The 18,647-nt window shown below is 45.2% G+C and overlaps 2 protein-coding genes across 2 annotated transcripts; one reads left to right on the top strand and one right to left on the bottom strand.

Moving 5' to 3' along the window:
* Positions 1-10,750: 10,750 nt before the first annotated feature.
* LOC119013322 lies at positions 10,751-14,043 on the bottom strand. The gene is made up of 2 exons (XM_037087737.1): positions 13,910-14,043; positions 10,751-13,038 (listed from the first exon to the last, which is right to left on the bottom strand). Exon 2 carries the CDS (start codon positions 13,034-13,036, stop codon positions 11,501-11,503), a length of 1,536 nt encoding a protein of 511 aa, XP_036943632.1. The 5' UTR covers positions 13,037-13,038; positions 13,910-14,043; the 3' UTR covers positions 10,751-11,500.
* A 327-nt stretch (positions 14,044-14,370) lies between these two features.
* Positions 14,371-18,019, top strand: LOC119013826 (pollen-specific leucine-rich repeat extensin-like protein 1). The gene is made up of 2 exons (XM_037088697.1): positions 14,371-14,434; positions 16,311-18,019. The coding sequence occupies exons 1-2, from the start codon at positions 14,371-14,373 to the stop codon at positions 18,017-18,019; spliced, it is 1,773 nt and encodes a 590-aa protein (XP_036944592.1).
* Positions 18,020-18,647: the final 628 nt, after the last annotated feature.

The following is an 18,647-nucleotide window of genomic DNA, read 5'->3' as shown; positions in this document are numbered from 1 at the left end:
TATGTTCTAATTGCAGTCCCTCTTCCACTGCTGCGTCCACTAGGAAGGGAGAGAGACAGAGCTTCATACAGAATGCTTTCATGTGCACGTAAAGTTGTGGCACGAGCTGGTCTTTGCCTGGTAGGGATCATCTGTGGGTCCCAACAAACTACAGTAGACAACATCTCACCAGAAGACTTACAGCTGTTCTTTGCAAAGTATCCTTGGCTGTAGCTAACCACTGTCAGTTAACTGGCTCATGGCTCATTTAGCCGTGGATTCAGTGGTTCTAGAGTGTGACTGGACTGTGACCTCGGATCAAAGAGGGAGTCACCTCGGGCCACGAGGCTCAGCAGCATCCCAGAAAACCCATGTGGACACCAGACTGGGACTGAACTCAGAGTGGCGGAGGTCAGTGTGAGGACAGAGGACACTCTACAGAGGTGATTTACTCTACAGAGGTGATTTACACTACAGAGGCGATTTACTCTACAGAGGTGATTTACTCTACAGAGGTGATTTACACCACAGAGGCGATTTACTCTACAGAGGTGATTTACTCTACAGAGGTGATTTACACCACAGAGGTGATTTACTCTACAGAGGTGATTTACACCACAGAGGTGATTTACACCACAGAGGTGACTTACACCACAGAGGTGATTTACTCTACAGACGTGATTTACACCACAGAGGTGATTTACTCTACAGAGGTGATTTACACTACAGAGGTGACTTACTCTACAGAGGTGATTTACTCTACAGAGGTGATTTACAGCAGCTCTGACCAGGACTATGACTCCAGGGACAGAAGACACATCAGGAGAGGACAGAGAGAGAGAGTCGGACATCATCAGCGTGGAGAGACAGAATATCTTCACATGTTACTGTGAACTGAGGATTCATTTGGACCGAACCAGAGGAGACTGTGGAGACAAACCAGAACTGTTCTGATGACTCAGTTTGAGTCCAGTCTGAATGAAGCGAGTCTGACAACGAGTTAACGAGCAGATTAAACTGGTCTGAGTTCAGTCAGAGACACAAACTTGAGTTCAGACGGTGGACGGTTGGATTTTTTCTGTTTATAATGAAAATAGGAGTCAAAATATTTCCTTTCGTCACATTTATGAGTTTATGTTGTTGGTTATTAGACTCAGTAGTGAACTGAAGCTACAGACTGAGAGACAGAGGGCTGTTAGCAGGCTAGCTGTTAGCAGGCTAGCTGTTAGCATGCTAACTTCAGTAAAACAGAACAGAGACATGTGACAACAACACTTGTTTCTTCACTCTGTTCGTCATGTTAGCTCAGTTTTGAAATATTTCAAACTAAAATTCTGTTCAGATTCTTACAGATTGCACTTTTGATAAACATTTTATCCATAAAGAACCTGGTTATACAAGCTTGAGTATATGAAATAAGCTCTTAGGGTCAGTGCATACTGACTCCACTATAGTATCAGTCTTGAGACTAAATACATTTTGTCCTATGTGAAGAGGTGTCCTGAGTCCTAATGTATATACTGATTAATTATGATGTCCAGAAGTGAGTGAGTGACCTTATCCGTTATAATATAGTTATTTGTTGCCTATAGTCTGCTACAGATCTGTGAGACAGACTTCAGTCTTCTCCTCACACATTGAGAAATGTTTCCCTCACAGCTGCCTCTGAGCTGCAGGTTTAAAATGAAGCATTTGAAACACTGAATGCTCATATTTAATGTCAGTCAGTGAATGTGTTGTCAGAGATTAGCACATTGTGTTTGGTGATGTTTGTTACTGAAGTCACTGTACTGTGATCAAACGGAAGTCCCGGGGAAAACCACACTATATTCTGGATTGTGTTTCACTTTCATTTGCAAGTGTTTAACCTTTTGTAGCACCTGGCTCTGAATCAGCCAATAGAAAAACATAAAGTATTTAGTTTCCACCTCATGATGACAATGAAAGGCGAAGCTGACGGTCAGACCTTGATATTTTCTCAACAACTAATTTGTGACGTTTAGAGGCAGGTAAGAAAATATGACTCTGTTTCCTTTTTACTTTATTTCACAAAAGTATTCAGGTTTTGGTCATTTACACACAATATTTTATCAGGATCAAATCATAGCATTTTTATGTTATGTCTTATTGTATTGCACTGACTGACAGACATCTGTGATTTCATTGTAAACTTTATTTATTATCAATGAAGCTACTTTTTTATTTTTCTACATTTCCACAAACAGGGAGGACTTGAGTATGTCTGCATATATAGTTCAGTATTGCTGCTCTATTTCTATTTCTTGTGGGTGTAACACTAAGAGTAAGGGAGGTTAGTCTGAGGAATAGTATGACATCAATATCTCAAATCTAAGTTCTAGTTGGAGGATTAATAAGCAAAACACAAGTGTATCATTTAAACAATATTAGGGTGCATTTATTCACCAAAAAAGTAGGAACACCTCTCTCAATAAGTGCTGATCCTCTATGCTATGCTTTCAGATGAAATCAAATGTACCTCTGTTAACTCAGAGCTCCCTAAGTTCACAATAAAACCATTAACCAAAATGCCTCATTTGGCCAAATGTAAAATTACTGTACCTGGGTACTTAGAATAACCAAAAACAAAATCACCTCCACTGTAACGTGGGATCTTCCTCATGAAAGAGAATGTCTTTTTTCAACTTCAACTTAGTCCCGTCAAAAGTTTGTAATCTCTTCGTCTCCTTGGTAGTTAGTTCAGTCTCAGGTCAGTTATGTAGGGGCAACTTTTAATGTTCTGTCAAATCTTATCTGGAATCCAGTTGGAGCTGCAGTGGTCCGATCCACTTGGACCGCTGCTCACCTGCTGGAACCACTGCGAGTCGCCGTCGCCTCCTCTCAGAGGTCAACCATAAAAAACCAACCTGCATAGTACACAGTGTATACAGTTTACCTTAGTTAGAGTCCATACTGATTCTTTAAACTAGCAGCATCAGTAGATCTTAGCAGCTCGTTTTGATGTCTCTTCGTTACAACACAAATACACACACTTTTAAGAAAACAAAACTTGAAAGTCTGTCATTTCTACTGGCAGTATCTCATATATCGTAAAATCAACAGTGATAAGCATTTTTTCCAAACACCTCACATTCCTCCGATTGGTTTTTTTTCATCACTCAGGTTCATGAAATGAGCTCCAGCTAACAAAGTTAAGCTAGCACTGAAAACATCACACACTCACCGGAGAAAAGTCATCAAAACACAAAAGTTAGTCGTCCTCCTTAATCCTCTGGCCACACAACATCATCCCGGACAGCTCTGACCCCTCAAACAACAATCATTTCAAACTTAAACAGTATATTAATATTCACTCCGGCTGTTCACAAAAAGCTGCGCTCATCTTGCTTGTTTTTTTTTTTTTTTTCCACTTCCTGCTTCTTCCTTATTTCTGCCGCTGATTTTAGACCCATTGGTGAGCACTCTGCGCCACCTTGTGGAAGCTCATCCGCTACTGCATGGAAAACCACAACACTTCAAATCATCATACTATTATGTTAAATTTATGGGGGCTACATAGGGTTAGTTCATAATGTTTCATAAATGCACCAAAACATGGCATTATTGAAATGTAAATGTAAAGTTACCCTGTACTGTATAAGTAGCTCCCTGCAGGGTTACATCATGTAAAATACAAATGAACGTTCATTTAGGCCTATTAATAATCTTTATAGGCTGTCTTCTTCTTCTTCTTCTTCTTCTTCTTCTTCTTCTTCTTCTTCTTCTTCTTCCTAGGCGGTGTTACCTTCATCATAAAACACAAATATGTTTTGCAGCTCCAGACAGGTTTTTTTTATCAAGGGAAAAAAAGGCTGTTTGGATTGTAAAGGTCACGACTCCTGGACTAGCACAGCATTCACATGACGTGCAGCTAAAGAAATATTGAATTAAATGTACCTTGAAAACACATCAAACATTGCCTGAATAACAACACATCAAAACTGCACTTTCACCACAGGACTTCATGACTCTTCCTTCCTTTACTGTTTGAGTCTGACAGAGATGGCTAAAGCCATGGAAAACATGAAGCATGAACTGGACATGATACAGTGAGTCTGAAAATACACATCAACTAATGACAGACTAAAAGATCCCATCGATCTCTATAATCACTCAAACACGTTCCAGAGATTCTCTATATTCTGAGATAAATGAGAATCTGAAATGGAAACATACCTGATCGTTTTCACAGGACAAAACAATTCCTACTTTATGTTACTCGTCCCAAATCCCATGACTGTTACAGGTGAGCCTCTTATGAATCTGAGATAAAATACCGTGCAGAAAGAAATCTACACAACTCACACACACAAAGGCATTTTGCATCCCAAGTGCTCCTGGTAAAAATATTTTGAATATGTTTACAAAATGACTTAGATGCCTCTTTTTCCCTTTTCCTCCTACAGACACATTTTTTGGAGATGTTAGAAGTTAAGCACATCATTGAAAGCAGAAACAGGAGCTCTGAGGAAAAACAAAAATTGGTACAGTTTGCAATAAATCAGTGTCAGGATGACGAAGGTAAACAATGGCTGCAAGAGAATTCAGAGTCGGAGGCCATCTTTGACATTTTTCATTTCCTGCAAGAGAAGCTCGATAAGGAAAAGACAAAGACGGACTGCAAAGACATCGACATCATCTTTGTGGCACACGGAGCGATCAAAGCGCCGATGTTCCCGGCTCGCTGCCTCCTGCCGCTGCCCTCCATCAGAGATGTGCTCCTGTATTCTCCCTGGAACTGCACCATTTCTGCTGACGTAGTGTACGGTGTTGCTACAGGAAGAATACAGCCTGAGGACAGAGTCTTCTCCTGTGGAAACGATGGCTGTCACATTCCTGATGGCAAACATCAGCCTGACAAGCTGCCCAACAGCTGGAACTCCATGAGGGAGGCTGGAGGGCAGAAGATCCCAAACATCATCGTCAGCACTCTGAGGAAACCAGAGGACAGAGTATGGAAACGCGTTGAGTATCTCAATGATAAGTTTGGTCGACCTGAGAAAAACCGCATCGTCATCCCCTTCATCCTCCCCGGAGCGATCGGTCCGTCACTAAGCGTCCCGTTCTCAGTCATCACATCGGCTCTGTCACTGGTGCTGCATGTCTCCAGTTATAGAGCCACCGTCCATCTCGCTGCCTGTCTGGGCAGACGTGAAGGAGCACTACTTTCTGAGGATGACCTGAAGGCGCAGTACGCCTGCGCTAAAGACAAAACACTGATGACACCTTCAGACAGAATGTGGCTCAACAGAGACAGTGTGCACGTGTACAGAGTCTTTAAAGCTCTGTTTGGCAAGAGATCTTCTGTGTTTGAGGTCGTTTCAGGGTCCAAACTGAAAAAAAAATAGAAGAGAAGGTTGAAAACCAGATTTTCAGTTCAGTTTTAGTTTAGTGACCCCATCATCTGATCTCAAATCATAAAGAAGGAGGGAAAGAAATCCCTGATCCGTCCCTATGTTCGGATCAGCACCAGAAGTTAATGAGGTCTATTCTGGGTTGATACCGTCCCTGTTCATTCTCTGTATCTAACCCGTGTTAGCAGCAGTGTGCAGACACTCAGGGGACGGACAGTTAACTGAACATACTGTTGATGCACATCTGCTAACAGATCAGTGCTGAGCTTTGCTTCACATATCATGTTTATTCACTCATGTTGGCTTTCATTACTTTCTATTTGTGGCACAAACATTTTGTTAACTTCTGTACACAGCTCTTTTTACAAACTCATTTTAATCTTAAAATGTCATAATGTCTGTGGAGGTATCTCAGGTTGATGCTGCTGGGACGTCTCGTCCCTACAGTGGCCACTCTGACTGTACAGGTGCAACACTGCTGGACTGTGAGCTGAGATGGTTCGTTTATTTCTTCATGATATTTTACTGCAGCACAAGAAACTTGTCGAACTTTTGGTTGATTGTTGGAATCATTTGGTATCAGTGAGACGATGTGTTCACTGTCTTCACTCACAGACTGGACGTCATGCAGACTGTATCAGCTGTGTGCTCCTGTGTCTCCTTTTCAAATCAAATCAATTTATATAAATCAATCAATCAATCAATCAATCAATCAATCAATCAATCAATCAATCAATCAGTTTGATTTATACAGCTCAAAATCAGTCACATCACTTCAATGGGCTTTAAAATCTATACAACATCGTCAGACCCTCGATCAGAGCGAGGAAACACTTCACATGTTGAGAGGAGGAAGGAGGAAGAGAAAGAGGAGGAGCAGGAGGAGGAAGAGAAAGAGGAGGAGCAGAAGGAGGAAGAGAAAGAGGAGGAGCAGGAGGAGGAAGAGAAAGAGGAGGAGAAAGAGAAAGAGGAGGAGCAGAAGGAGGAAGAGAAAGAGGAGGAGCAGAAGGAGGAAGAGAAAGAGGAGGAGAAAGAGAAAGAGGAGGAGCAGGAGGAGAAAGAGGAGGAGCAGAAGGAGGAAGAGAAAGAGGAGGAGCAGAAGGAGAAAGAGAAAGAGGAGGAGCAGGAGGAGGAGGAGCAGGAGGAGGAAGAGGAGGAGCAGAAGGAGAAGGAGAAAGAGGAGGAGCAGGGGGAGGAAGAGAAAGAGGAGGAGCAGAAGGAGAAAGAGAAAGAGGAGGAGCAGGAGGAGGAGGAGCAGGAGGAGGAAGAGGAGGAGCAGAAGGAGAAGGAGGAGGAGAACGAGGAGGAGAGAGACAGCTTGCAGTTTGTGGTGACAGAAAACAAAAGTTAGAAAATATGATGTTAATCAGAATGAACAGATTGTTTCTGGTCTGCAGAGGTTTGGAGGTTTTTGCTAGCGTGGGAGCTGAGTGAGACTGAGAGCGAGCAGCTGAAGAAGCTAACAGCTAGCTGTGTTCAGCACAGCTTCAGATCAGCGTCAGCTGTAGCGTCACTGATCCAGAACAACTCATTTAAACTGACACACTGAACGTCTCGTTGTTTCACTGAACATTAGTTGGTAATGTACCGTTTGTTCCTCATTGTCTTCAGTTTTTATTCATTCTTTCGATGCACATTTTGTAATTTGATTTCAGGTTGATAAAATACATATTTTTTAAAACTCCACCTTTGACTCCTCCTCCCTGCCAGCTCGCTCCCTCACAGGCTGTTTCACAGAGTTCAGCTTTATACGCAGAGATTATGTCTAAATAAAGCGTTTGTACTGTAAGAACAGCTCCAAACTACATTTCCTCCTCAGTATAAAACTCGTCTCTGCCACCAAACATCAGTTCAGTTAATATCACCAGTCCTTCTTTATACCTCTAAACTTCCTCACATCAAGAACAATTTAACTGACACCATCAGACCAACATCACATAGCTGATGTCTCCAGTGAAGCTACACTGGATCATCTGTCACTTTTTAAATGTTCACACATTCAGAGATTTAAAAAACATAAACAGTAAACTCATGTATAATAATGTTTGTACTCGGTGCACTGTTAGTGCCTCAGTCTGTGAGGGTGATCTTACCTGAGAGAGCTGAAGCCCCGCCCCCTCCTGTCCCTCTCATGGACCTTGATGGTCAAATCTTTGTCTGGTAGAATGAAGAGAGACAGATCATATATAGATCATGTTTGAACTGTGTCATCAGTCACACCTGATGTTTGTCACAGTCTGTTTGTTTACTAAAAAACTAAAGAATGAAACTAGTCTCACTAGCTAGCTTTCATCAAGCTAGCTAGCTCAACCAGACTTACCTGCTCAGTGCTTCCTCCAGGAGGGTTAGAACCTGGTCCAGGATCCAGATCAATCAGTCGACGGCGCAAATTCCACGAGCGAGCGACAAACGCAACGGACGAAGTTTGATGGACGCGAGCGGTTTGATTTTTGTTTTGAACACAGACACACACAAACACACAGTTGTCTCCTACCTGCAGTCGCCCCAGCTGAGAATCGATCCCACGTCTCCAACGTCTCTGGACAGAGTCTCAAACCTCTGGACCGTCTGCAGGCTGAAAACAACAAGCAGAAAGACAAAGAGCATGAGACACTGTGACCTGTGACACACACACACACACACACACACACACACACACACACACACACACACACACACACACACACACACACACACACACACACACACACACACACACACACACACACACACACACACACACATCCTCTGGACTCACAGTGTATCAGAGGTGTTTCTGCAAACTTTTATCTGCACAAGAATTCAGACAGTGGTCCAGTGTGTTGGTCCTGTGTGTGGGTCCAGTGTGTTGGTTCTGTTTGTGGGTCCAGTGTGTTGGTCCTGTGTGTGGGTCCAGTGTGTTGGTTCTGTTTGTGGGTCCAGTGTGTTGGTCCTGTTTGTGGGTCCAGTGTGTTGGTTCTGTTTGTGGGTCCAGTGTGTTGGTTCTGTGTGTGGGTCCAGTGTGTTGGTCCTGTGTGTGGGTCCAGTGTGTTGGTTCTGTTTGTGGGTCCAGTGTGTTGGTCCTGTTTGTGGGTCCAGTGTGTTGGTTCTGTTTGTGGGTCCAGTGTGTTGGTTCTGTGTGTGGGTCCAGTGTGTTGGTTCTGTGTGTGGGTCCAGTGTGTTGGTCCTGTTTGTGGGTCCAGTGTGTTGGTTCTGTGTGTGGGTCCAGTGTGTTGGTTCTGTTTGTGGGTCCAGTGTGTCGGTTCTGTGTGTGGGTCCAGTGTGTTGGTTCTGTGTGTGGGTCCAGTGTGTTGGTTCTGTTTGTGGGTCCAGTGTGTTGGTTCTGTTTGTGGGTCCAGTGTGTCAGCATGTGTTGTGTTGTACATGAACACATCCTGACACACTGCTCATCAACAGGTTGTGAGTTTGACGCCCACACTGAGCTGCAGTGTTGTTGGATCAGAACCTTCACAGACTCTCTGGCTCACGGCTGTGACGCGTCTCATTGATGACGTCATGTGACGTGGAGCGCCCTCTGGTGGCTGCAGGTGCTGCAGCAGAGTCTCCACCTGCTGACAGACTCCTGCAGGAGTCCATGTGTCTGCTGTGGCTCGGTGCTGCAGCAGCTGGGTTGTTGTTCAGGAGGTTGGTGGTTCGATTCCTGCTGCAGTGCTCTTTAGCCTCCAGCTGTGACAGAGTTGTGTGGTTCACACTGTGTCAGCTGTTCATTATTAACCCTCTGAGGTCGACTGACGCACCAGCACATCAAAATCATGTGATTAATTTAAGATGACGTAGCATGAAGACGCAGGCTTGCTGAGTTTTGGTTCAAATCTTAAAAACTTGTGCACTAATTTAGCAAACAACAATTTATATTTGCAGTAATAAAATGGGTTCGTTAAACATATTTGTTGTTTTCACAGTAAAAACTTTTTCCTACTCTGATTTTATGTTTTTTTGTGATTTTGGGTCCACTGTGTTAATACAGTATGTCAAAATGAAAATAATGACACCAAACAAGGCAGGAAAATAGTTTTTAAGGTGAAATATAATGGTGAAGTCAAAAATAGTCAAAAACGGCCACAGTTTGTCACAGATTATTTTCTGCTGTCAGCCTCAGGAAACATCCAGCAGCAGAACCTGAGCTGGAGTCATGTGGGATGTTGGAGCGCCCTCTGCTGGACTGATGACGTCACTGCAGCAGCAGAGAGACTCACCTGGACTCACCTGCTCACTGTTACCTCCCACATCCACCATCAGCTGCTTCACTTCATACATACAAACTATGAAGGAACACAAGTGGAATTAAGTAGTAAACAAAAAGTGTTGAACCAGAATGTGTTTTATATTTTATATTCTTCAGTCGCACGTTTGATCTGACAGCACTTCTCAGTCAGATTCATGAGGTCGTCACCAGGAAGGGTTTTCAGTGAACAGCTGCATCTTGCGTCGAGAGTTAATTTGTGGAGTTTCTTGCCTTTTTAATGTGTTTGAGTCCATCAGGTACACAGTGAACAGCCCTGTTGGACAACTGTTCTGATCCGTATCATGACAAGAACCACTCAGTTAGTAAAGACCAACGACAGTCCATCATTACTTTAAGACATGAAGGTCAGTCAATCCAGAAGAACTGAACACGGGCTCTCATGAGGACCGGCCCAGGAGAGGAAGACCAGCAGTCACTGGAGGACGAGTTCATCAGAGTCACCAGAGTCAGAACGTTCAAGAAGCAGACACGTCTCAACATCAGCTGTATATATATATATATATATATATATATATATATATATATATATATATATATATATATATATATATATATATATATATATTGTACTGCATATTTGTAAATAGTTGGAGTGGTCATTGAATACTTGAGATTGTCTATTTTATTACTTATGAAGAGGAAGAAGAGACGTGTTTGGGCTCAGAAACACAATAAATGGACTTTAGTCCAGTGGAAATCTGAACTTTGGTCTTTTGAGTCCAAATTGTAGATTTTTGGTTCCACCTGTCATCTGAGGATGATGAGGAGGAGGAGTGACGGAGCTCTGCTAATTATTATTCAAAGCTCGACTCAACACTTTTTTTGTTTACTACATAATTCATCTTGTGTTCCTTCATAGTTTGGACGTCTTCATTCGATCCACAATGTAGAAAATAATACAAATAAAGAGAAACAATTGAATCAGACTCACAAAGACACTTCAACACACACTTTATTCATCTCAGCAGGAAGCAGGAAGCATCTCACTGGTTTAAACTTTGTCCAGTTAGATGTGATTTGCAGGCAGCAGGTGATGATGACATACACAGACACACACAGGTCACGTAGATGAAACGCCGCTGTCAGTTTGATGTTTTCTCACGTATGATTGACACATTTCTGTTTTATTCGCTCAGACTGGAATCAGCAGGTCAGTCGGTGCGTCTCTACAGATATCACAACGCACAGATGTTGTTTCTGTTCGTGTGGCTGAGATTCATCAGACGAGCATGAAGTGTTGAATGTGACCCTCCCGTCTGTCTGAAGCCTCTCTTTACTTTGCAATTTGTGTTACAGCTCATGATGTCATGATGTCATGATGACATCACTTAAGCCTGGTTGATACTGTGAAGTTGGAAACACCAACACCAGGCTAATTATCAGAAAAGTCGTCATTTCATGAAATGAACTCTTGTTTGTTAGAGTAGTTCAGTTGAGTTACAGTTTGTCTGTTTCATCACTTTAAAGTTCTTGTTGAGTTTACAGAACACTTTAGTTTCACTGGGTTTTACTGGTTCAGACTGTTTGGATCAGCAGCAGCAACTTATATCTTCATGTTGGCAAAAAGATGCAGGCTAGCAGTTTCCCTCAGCTTCCAGTCTTTATGCTAAGCTAGGCTAAACACATCCTGGACCTGGAAGATTGTGACTGCTGTCATGTGAGCTAAGTTACTATGAGGCTAATGCCAGCAGCTGGTTTAGCTTCATACAAAAACTGGAGGCAGATAGAAACAACTAGCCTGGTTGTCAGTATTTACGCTGATATTTGTGTGTGGATTAAACTGCCTGTGTTACATCAGCTTCAGTAAGATGTCTGTTAAAGACAAGAAACTCATTTCATGAAATTAGTCGACCCCGGCAGACTCCTGCAGGCCGACTATGACGCAGCAGTTATAATCCTGCTGTTACCCTGTGGCACTTCCTGACCGGTCCTCCAGCTCTTTCTGTAACTCCTTCTTGTAGTCGTCTATGCTGAGCTCACAGTGTTCGCCGTAGTACGGACGATGGCACTCACACATCGCTCTGAAGGTTTCTGGGATGGGAACACATTTGCCTCTATCGCCTTCTCTATTGTCACCACTACATTTCATGTCTTTGCAGGGATCTTGTATCTTTATCTCTTCATCACTTTTAATCAAAACTACAAATGTGCCACCGAAGTTTATCAGTGGGCTGACTTTATATTTTTTACACACTCCTTGATAAAGATAAGGAACTGTTGTGTCGTACGGGCTGATCAGTTGCTCTGGTACTGTGACAGCCTCGTAGCTTTGGTGGGCTTTGTCTATGAAGGCGTGCACTGCCGTGTAAGTCTTGGACAATTCAATTCCGTCCACTTTTTCTTTACATTCCTTGAGTTTCTCTGCTACCTTATGACAGTCATACGTCGTAGTGAGGCATCTTTGTATGGCTCGTCCAACTTTATCTGCCATTGTGTGATTCCCCTTCACCTGTCTGACGAAGGACACACTCACAGCCCCTGATGTTACTGCTTCATGAAATCCTGTTAAGGTGTGTTTGTTCAGTGATCTTAGTTCAGTGTGGTCAGAGTTCTTTGTTTTATATGCAACAACCATCCAGTCATACCTGTCATACGTCTCTGCCAAGAACGACCTGACTTCATGTGCCAGTTTTCGACGTTTTTGGTCATTAATGAGGTCTTTCACCTCTTTTTCAATATACTTATAACTGTTGAATACGCAGGACTTGTAAAGTTCGAACATCACTGATGAACTCTCGTATGCAATTTCAGCTGAGTGATCGATCTTTTGCTGAGTCTGAGTTTGCTTGTGTTGGTAGCTGAAATGGTTCATCAGATTGCCCTTGTAGATAAGTGAATTAATCAACACAGTATATCCTAGAATATCTTTTTCATGACATTTAAGCTCTTCAACTAGCCCCTTTCCAAGGTTGTTTATGAGGGTTATTCCTGTAGTCGTCAGGTACTTGTGCAGTTCATCTGTGCCAGCTTTTATGTAATTCTCAAGAAATTCATCTTTAAGCTTCTTTACCTCGGCCTCTTCTTTACCAGGTAAACTGCTGATAAGTATTTCAAACTGGTCCCAGGCTACTTTTATTTCCATCTCTGGATTGTGGAAGGCAGCAGCTGCCCAGATCTGCCATTTCTGCTCTGCATGATATTCATCAATCTTAGAATTAAGACTTTTAAATTCAGACTTGAGAAGATCTGCTACTGATTTATCATCTTTCTCAGTCAATTTCAGTAAGAGCCCGAGTCCTAACTTGGTACAAAGACTTATCAGCTTCCCATCAACTGGTATCAGCATCAGCAAAGGCACACCAAGGTCATTGAACATGGAAATGGTTTTGCGAGCCATTTGGCCTGTAGATCGAATCATGTTCTCTATATCTGCAGAGACACTGGAGAGCAGGAGGGAGGACGACACCAGCAGGAGGAGCAGCAGGCCAGGAGACGCCATGACTGCCAACACACAACATGACAAACATGTTAATAACTTCTTTATTATTTCTGCTCAACACGTTTATTCAGAGATGATTTATTTTGTCAGCATTCAAGTATGAAGGCTAGTAGAAGAAGCTGCAGTGTTGACCTGATCCCAGACCAGCTGAGAGGTCTCGCTGCTTCATAACAGAGCAGGTCAGAAATGTACTGAAGATAAAAGAATAATCTAGAGGAGATGTTAATGTTTGAAATAATCGTGTTAATGTGAAGACTGTAGACATTCAGCATCGAGTATTTAAAAGCACACATGTTGTAAATGATCCTCTGTGTCTCTGTAAGGTTCACGACATATTTCAACACAATGAAAATTAGCTCAGAGGGTCAAAATTCAAGAATCAATAACTAAAAAAGTATTTGCAGTACAGCTGGAGGATTCTGCAGCATCCCATAAATGAAACATGTCATCTCTCTATAAAAGCAAGGAATCTGTGTGTGTGTGTGTGTGTGTGTGTGTGTGTGTGTGTGTGTGTGTGTGTGTGTGTGTGTTCCTCAAATATCTCTGTGGATCAGGAACAGACTGATTTGTTTGGACCACATTGATACTGTTAATAAATCATTTCATAAATGCGTCACCAGTTCCGTGAGCATTGTCCACTGGAGCCACCACAGTCACGTGTGCACCAGAGCCAATCACTGCAGAGCTCACTTCCACGACATACCTTAAGAAACAAGTGGATTTATACCTGCAGCGGCGCGAGCTGGACCAGGTCTAGTTGCAGTAGTGACAGTATGAAGAACCATTAATAGTACTATAGTGGAAAAGGAGACCATAGCTGGTGCCAACTGATCCTCTCAGGTTTAGAACAAATAAAACCCTCAACAGACTGACCTGAAGCTGGACACTGAAGAGGGTCAGCAGCTGGTTGGTCAGCAGCTGGTTGGTCAGCAGCTGGTTGGTCAGCAGGATGGTTGGTCAGCAGGATGGTTGGTCAGCAGCTGGTTGGTCAGCAGCTGGTTGGTCAGCAGGATGGTTGGTCAGCAGGATGGTTGGTCAGCAGCTGGTTGGTCAGCAGCTGGTTGGTCAGCAGGATGGTTGGTCAGCAGCTGGTTGGTCAGCAGCTGGTTGGTCAGCAGCTGGTTGGTCAGCAGGATGGTTGGTCAGCAGCTGGTTGGTCAGCAGGATGGTTGGTCAGCAGGATGGTTGGTCAGCAGCTGGTTGGTCAGCAGCTGGTTGGTCAGCAGCTGGTTGGTCAGCAGGATGGTTGGTCAGCAGGATGGTTGGTCAGCAGCTGGTTGGTCAGCAGCTGGTTGGTCAGCAGCTGGTTGGTCAGCAGCTGGTTGGTCAGCAGGATGGTTGGTCAGCAGATGGTTGGTCAGCAGCTGGTTGGTCAGCAGCTGGTTGGTCAGCAGGATGGTTGGTCAGCAGATGGTTGGTCAGCAGCTGGTTGGTCAGCAGCTGGATGTTGGATGTGATCTCGGTCTGAAGACAGTCTGCAGGTTGTTGGGGTGTCGGAGGAAGCCTCTGCACTCTGAGCTCAACAGGACAGAACCTGTAGATTTATAGAAGCTGACTGGCCACACCTTCTCTCCAGGTAGTGATTCTCATCCAGTCCTGGGCAGCTGGAGACAAAGAGGTTTGTCACGTATGAAGAAACGATAGAGAGACGAGGCTGATAACATTATCCAGATTATCAATGGAAATGACACGTGTTCATTTCACCTGTGAAGGTAATGAATAACTTCAGTCAAGTGTCAGGCTCCATTGTGTGTGTGTGTGTGTGTGTGTGTGTGTGTGTGTGTGTGTGTGTGTGTGTGTGTGTTTGTGTGTGTGTGTTTGTCAGCTTTCTATGAACTGAATAAAGTTTCATGATCCACTTGTCGTGTTTCTTTGTGAAGGCTCTGTGTTTAAATGATTTGATAAGAGTTTCTTTGTTTTGTTTGTGTTATTGATATTGTTATTGACTGACTGACATATTAAAGGGATATTCCGGTGTAAGTTTAATCCATGTTCTAACACACCTTGACACTGAGTACGACCCCCCCGAGAGACAAAGTTTGCGGACCGCTAGCTTACGTAGTTTTAGCATCCTCAGAAACGACTGCACAACAACAACACACTGCAGTAAATGGGTCCAAGTATAAATCACCATCAAAAAGCCACAAATAATGCTCAGAACAGCACCAAACTTCAGCAACATTAGAAACAGGGTCCCAGCACATATTTCAAGGCATCAAACAGTTGATGAATGTCATGAATGTATCAGGAGATGGGTTGATGGTTTGAGTCCTGCAGACCAGACTGAGTGGATGTGATGTGTAGGTTTGTATATTTAATCATCTGGATTTCAACTTTAGCTTCATGATTCAAGATTCATCTGTTCAGACTTCACCTGGACCCCACGGAGCAGGACTCCCCAAAAACAAAGTTTGCATCAGCACTTCAATCACAGCACTTAAAGTTGATCTTTGAGAAACAGCAGCTACGATCCTCAGACGATGCTTGACAATTGTTTCTATATTTCGTTTTTACTCCATCGGCGGCTTCTCTCGTGACAAATATACTTATTGTAAGTCACTTTTGACAAAAGCATCTGCCGAGTGTAAATGTAAATGAGTTATATTTTTCACCAGGTGAGATCAATAAAGTCGAGGTCATCTGTCCATTGATTGGTTGTTATGGTAACATGCACAGGGTCTATAGATATAGATCAGATATGAGTCAGCAGCCTCTTACTGATGACACACTGGAGTTTCCATCAGCTGTGTGTCCAACAACTCAAACAGTTGGTTTACTGATCAAAGCAAAATGTTGGATATGAACAGAAACAACAGAAGTCGGGTTTTCTTCAGCTCCGACCTTCACTCACTGATGAGGTGACATGATGTCATGTATCTGTCCAGGGCTGTAAGGTTACTGCTCCTCCACCATGTGAGGAGTTGTGTGTGTGATGGACACTGTGAGCCGTTAGAACAGAACAAAAACATGTCAGAAACAAGAACTCTGTATTTGAATAACAGTCAGCTGCCTGTGCAGATAAATGACCTTCTGTTTGCTTAAACACACACAGAGAGTCTCCGGCTGCCTTCACATGTAAATCACAGGCTGTTTATCTTTATGAGGTGAACAGATGAATCTGCAGCAGCTTCACGGGAACAAGAACATCTTTTGTTTTAGAGTCTTTAAGGCTCAAATGACACGAAGACGCTGCTTCACTTGGCTTCACCTGGAACATGAGGATCTCTGGACTTACTGCCCTGCTGTCATCAACTCATCAACAATCACACTCCAGGAGACGGTTACAATCTGCTCCTCTTCTATACCTCTACCCCCAGTCCTCAGACCCCCAGTCCTCAGACCCCCAGTCCTCAGACCCCCAGTCTTCAGACCCCCAGTCCTCAGACCCCCAGTCCTCAGACCTCCGGTCCTCAGACCCCCAGTCCTCAGACCCCCAGTCTTCAGACCCCCAGTCCTCAGACCCCCAGTCCTCAGACCTCCGGTCCTCAGACCCCCAGTCCTCAGACCCCCAGTCCTCAGACCTCCGGTCCTCAGACCCCCAGTCCTCAGACCTCCGGTCCTCAGACCCCCAGTCCTCAGACCCCCGGTCCTCAGACCCTCAGTCCTCAGACCCCCAGTCCTCAGACCTCCGGTCCTCAGACCCCCAGTCCTCAGACCTCCGGTCCTCAGACCCTCAGTCCTCAGCCCCCCAGTCCTCAGACCCCCAGTCCTCAGACCCCCAGTCCTCAGACCCCCAGTCTTCAGACCCCCAGTCCTCAGACCCCCAGTCCTCAGACCTCCGGTCCTCAGACCCCCAGTCCTCAGACCCCCAGTCTTCAGACCCCCAGTCCTCAGACCCCCAGTCCTCAGACCTCCGGTCCTCAGACCCCCAGTCCTCAGACCCCCGGTCCTCAGACCTCCGGTCCTCAGACCCCCAGTCCTCAGACCCCCAGTCTTCAGACCCCCAGTCCTCAGACCCCCAGTCCTCAGACCTCCGGTCCTCAGACCCCCAGTCCTCAGACCCCCAGTCCTCAGACCCTCAGTCCTCAGACCCCCAGTCCTCAGACCTCCGGTCCTCAGACCCCCAGTCCTCAGACCCCCAGTCCTCAGACCTCCGGTCCTCAGACCCCCAGTCCTCAGACCCCCGGTCCTCAGACCCTCAGTCCTCAGACCCCCAGTCCTCAGACCTCCGGTCCTCAGACCCCCAGTCCTCAGACCTCCGGTCCTCAGACCCTCAGTCCTCAGCCCCCCAGTCCTCAGACCCCCAGTCCTCAGACCCCCAGTCCTGAGACCCTCAGTCCTCAGACCCTCAGTCCTCAGACCCCCAGTCCTGAGACCCTCAGTCCTCAGACCCCCAGTCCTGAGACCCTCAGTCCTCAGACCCTCAGTCCTGAGACCCCCAGTCCTCAGCCCCCCAGTCTTCAGACCTCCGGTCCTCAGATCCCCAGTCCTCAGACCCTCAGTCCTCAGACCCCCAGTCTTCAGACCCTCAGTCCTGAGACCCTCAGTCCTGAGACCCTCAGTCCTCAGCCCCTCAGTCCTCAGACCCTCAGTCCTGAGACCCTCAGTCCTGAGACCCCCAGTCCTCAGACCCTCAGTCCCTCAGTCCTCAGACCCTCAGTCCTCAGACCCTCAGTCCTCAGACCCCAGTCCTCAGACCCCCAGTCCTCAGTCCTCAGACCCCCAGTCCTCAGACCCCCAGTCTTCAGCCCCCCAGTCCTCAGACCCTCAGTCCTCAGACCCCCAGTCTTCAGACCCTCAGTCCTCAGACCCTCAGTCCTCAGACCCCCAGTCCTCAGCCCCTCAGTCCTCAGACCCCCAGTCTTCAGCCCCCCAGTCCTCAGACCCTCAGTCCTGAGACCCTCAGTCCTCAGACCCTCAGTCCTCAGACCCCCAGTCCTCAGACCCCCAGTCTTCAGACCTTTGGTCCTTACCGTACAACTACCGTGTGACCTGTGTGATGTCATCATCACCCACAATCCCATCAGCCTGGACAAGGTTTAAACCAATGAGATGCTTCCTGCTTCTGTCCTGGTTGTGCTGTAATGAATAAAGCTTGTGTTAATGTGTCTGAGTGTGTTTGTACATCAGATCTGACGACATTTACATCAGACAGAAACTTTACAAAGTGATCAATAGACGGATTGATGAAGGAAAGAAAAGATCAGTGTCAGTCCTGAACACAACAGGTCAGATGAGTCCAGCTCAGCGGCTCCAACAGAACCAACAGAACCGTCCTGCTGTTACATCACCACAACACAACTACAGTCACATTACACTGACACACTTCTACTGAATGAAGTGGCTGATGGTGACAGAGTGCATGTTGGAGGAACAGTGAGCAGGTGAGTCCAGGTGAGTCCAGGTGAGTCTCTCTGCTGTTGCAGCGACGTCATCAGTCCAGCAGAGGGCGCTCCAACATCACACATGTTTCCTGAGGCTGACTGGAGTGAGCTCAGCTGGCTGCCCTCTGATTACTGAGAGGTTGATAAAGATGAGTGGTGCTGTTAACAGAGAGGAAAGAAAAGAAAAGAAAAGAAAAGAAAAGAAAAAAGAAAGGGTGGAAGAAATTAACGTATTGATGTCCCCGCCCCTCCCATACATTGTCCTTGTCCCTCCCACATATTGTCCC

This window comes from Acanthopagrus latus, chromosome 23 (genome assembly GCF_904848185.1).
Source record: "Acanthopagrus latus isolate v.2019 chromosome 23, fAcaLat1.1, whole genome shotgun sequence".
In the NCBI taxonomy this organism is placed as follows: domain Eukaryota; kingdom Metazoa; phylum Chordata; class Actinopteri; order Spariformes; family Sparidae; genus Acanthopagrus; species Acanthopagrus latus.
This window is presented reverse-complemented; position numbering and strand designations above follow the sequence as displayed.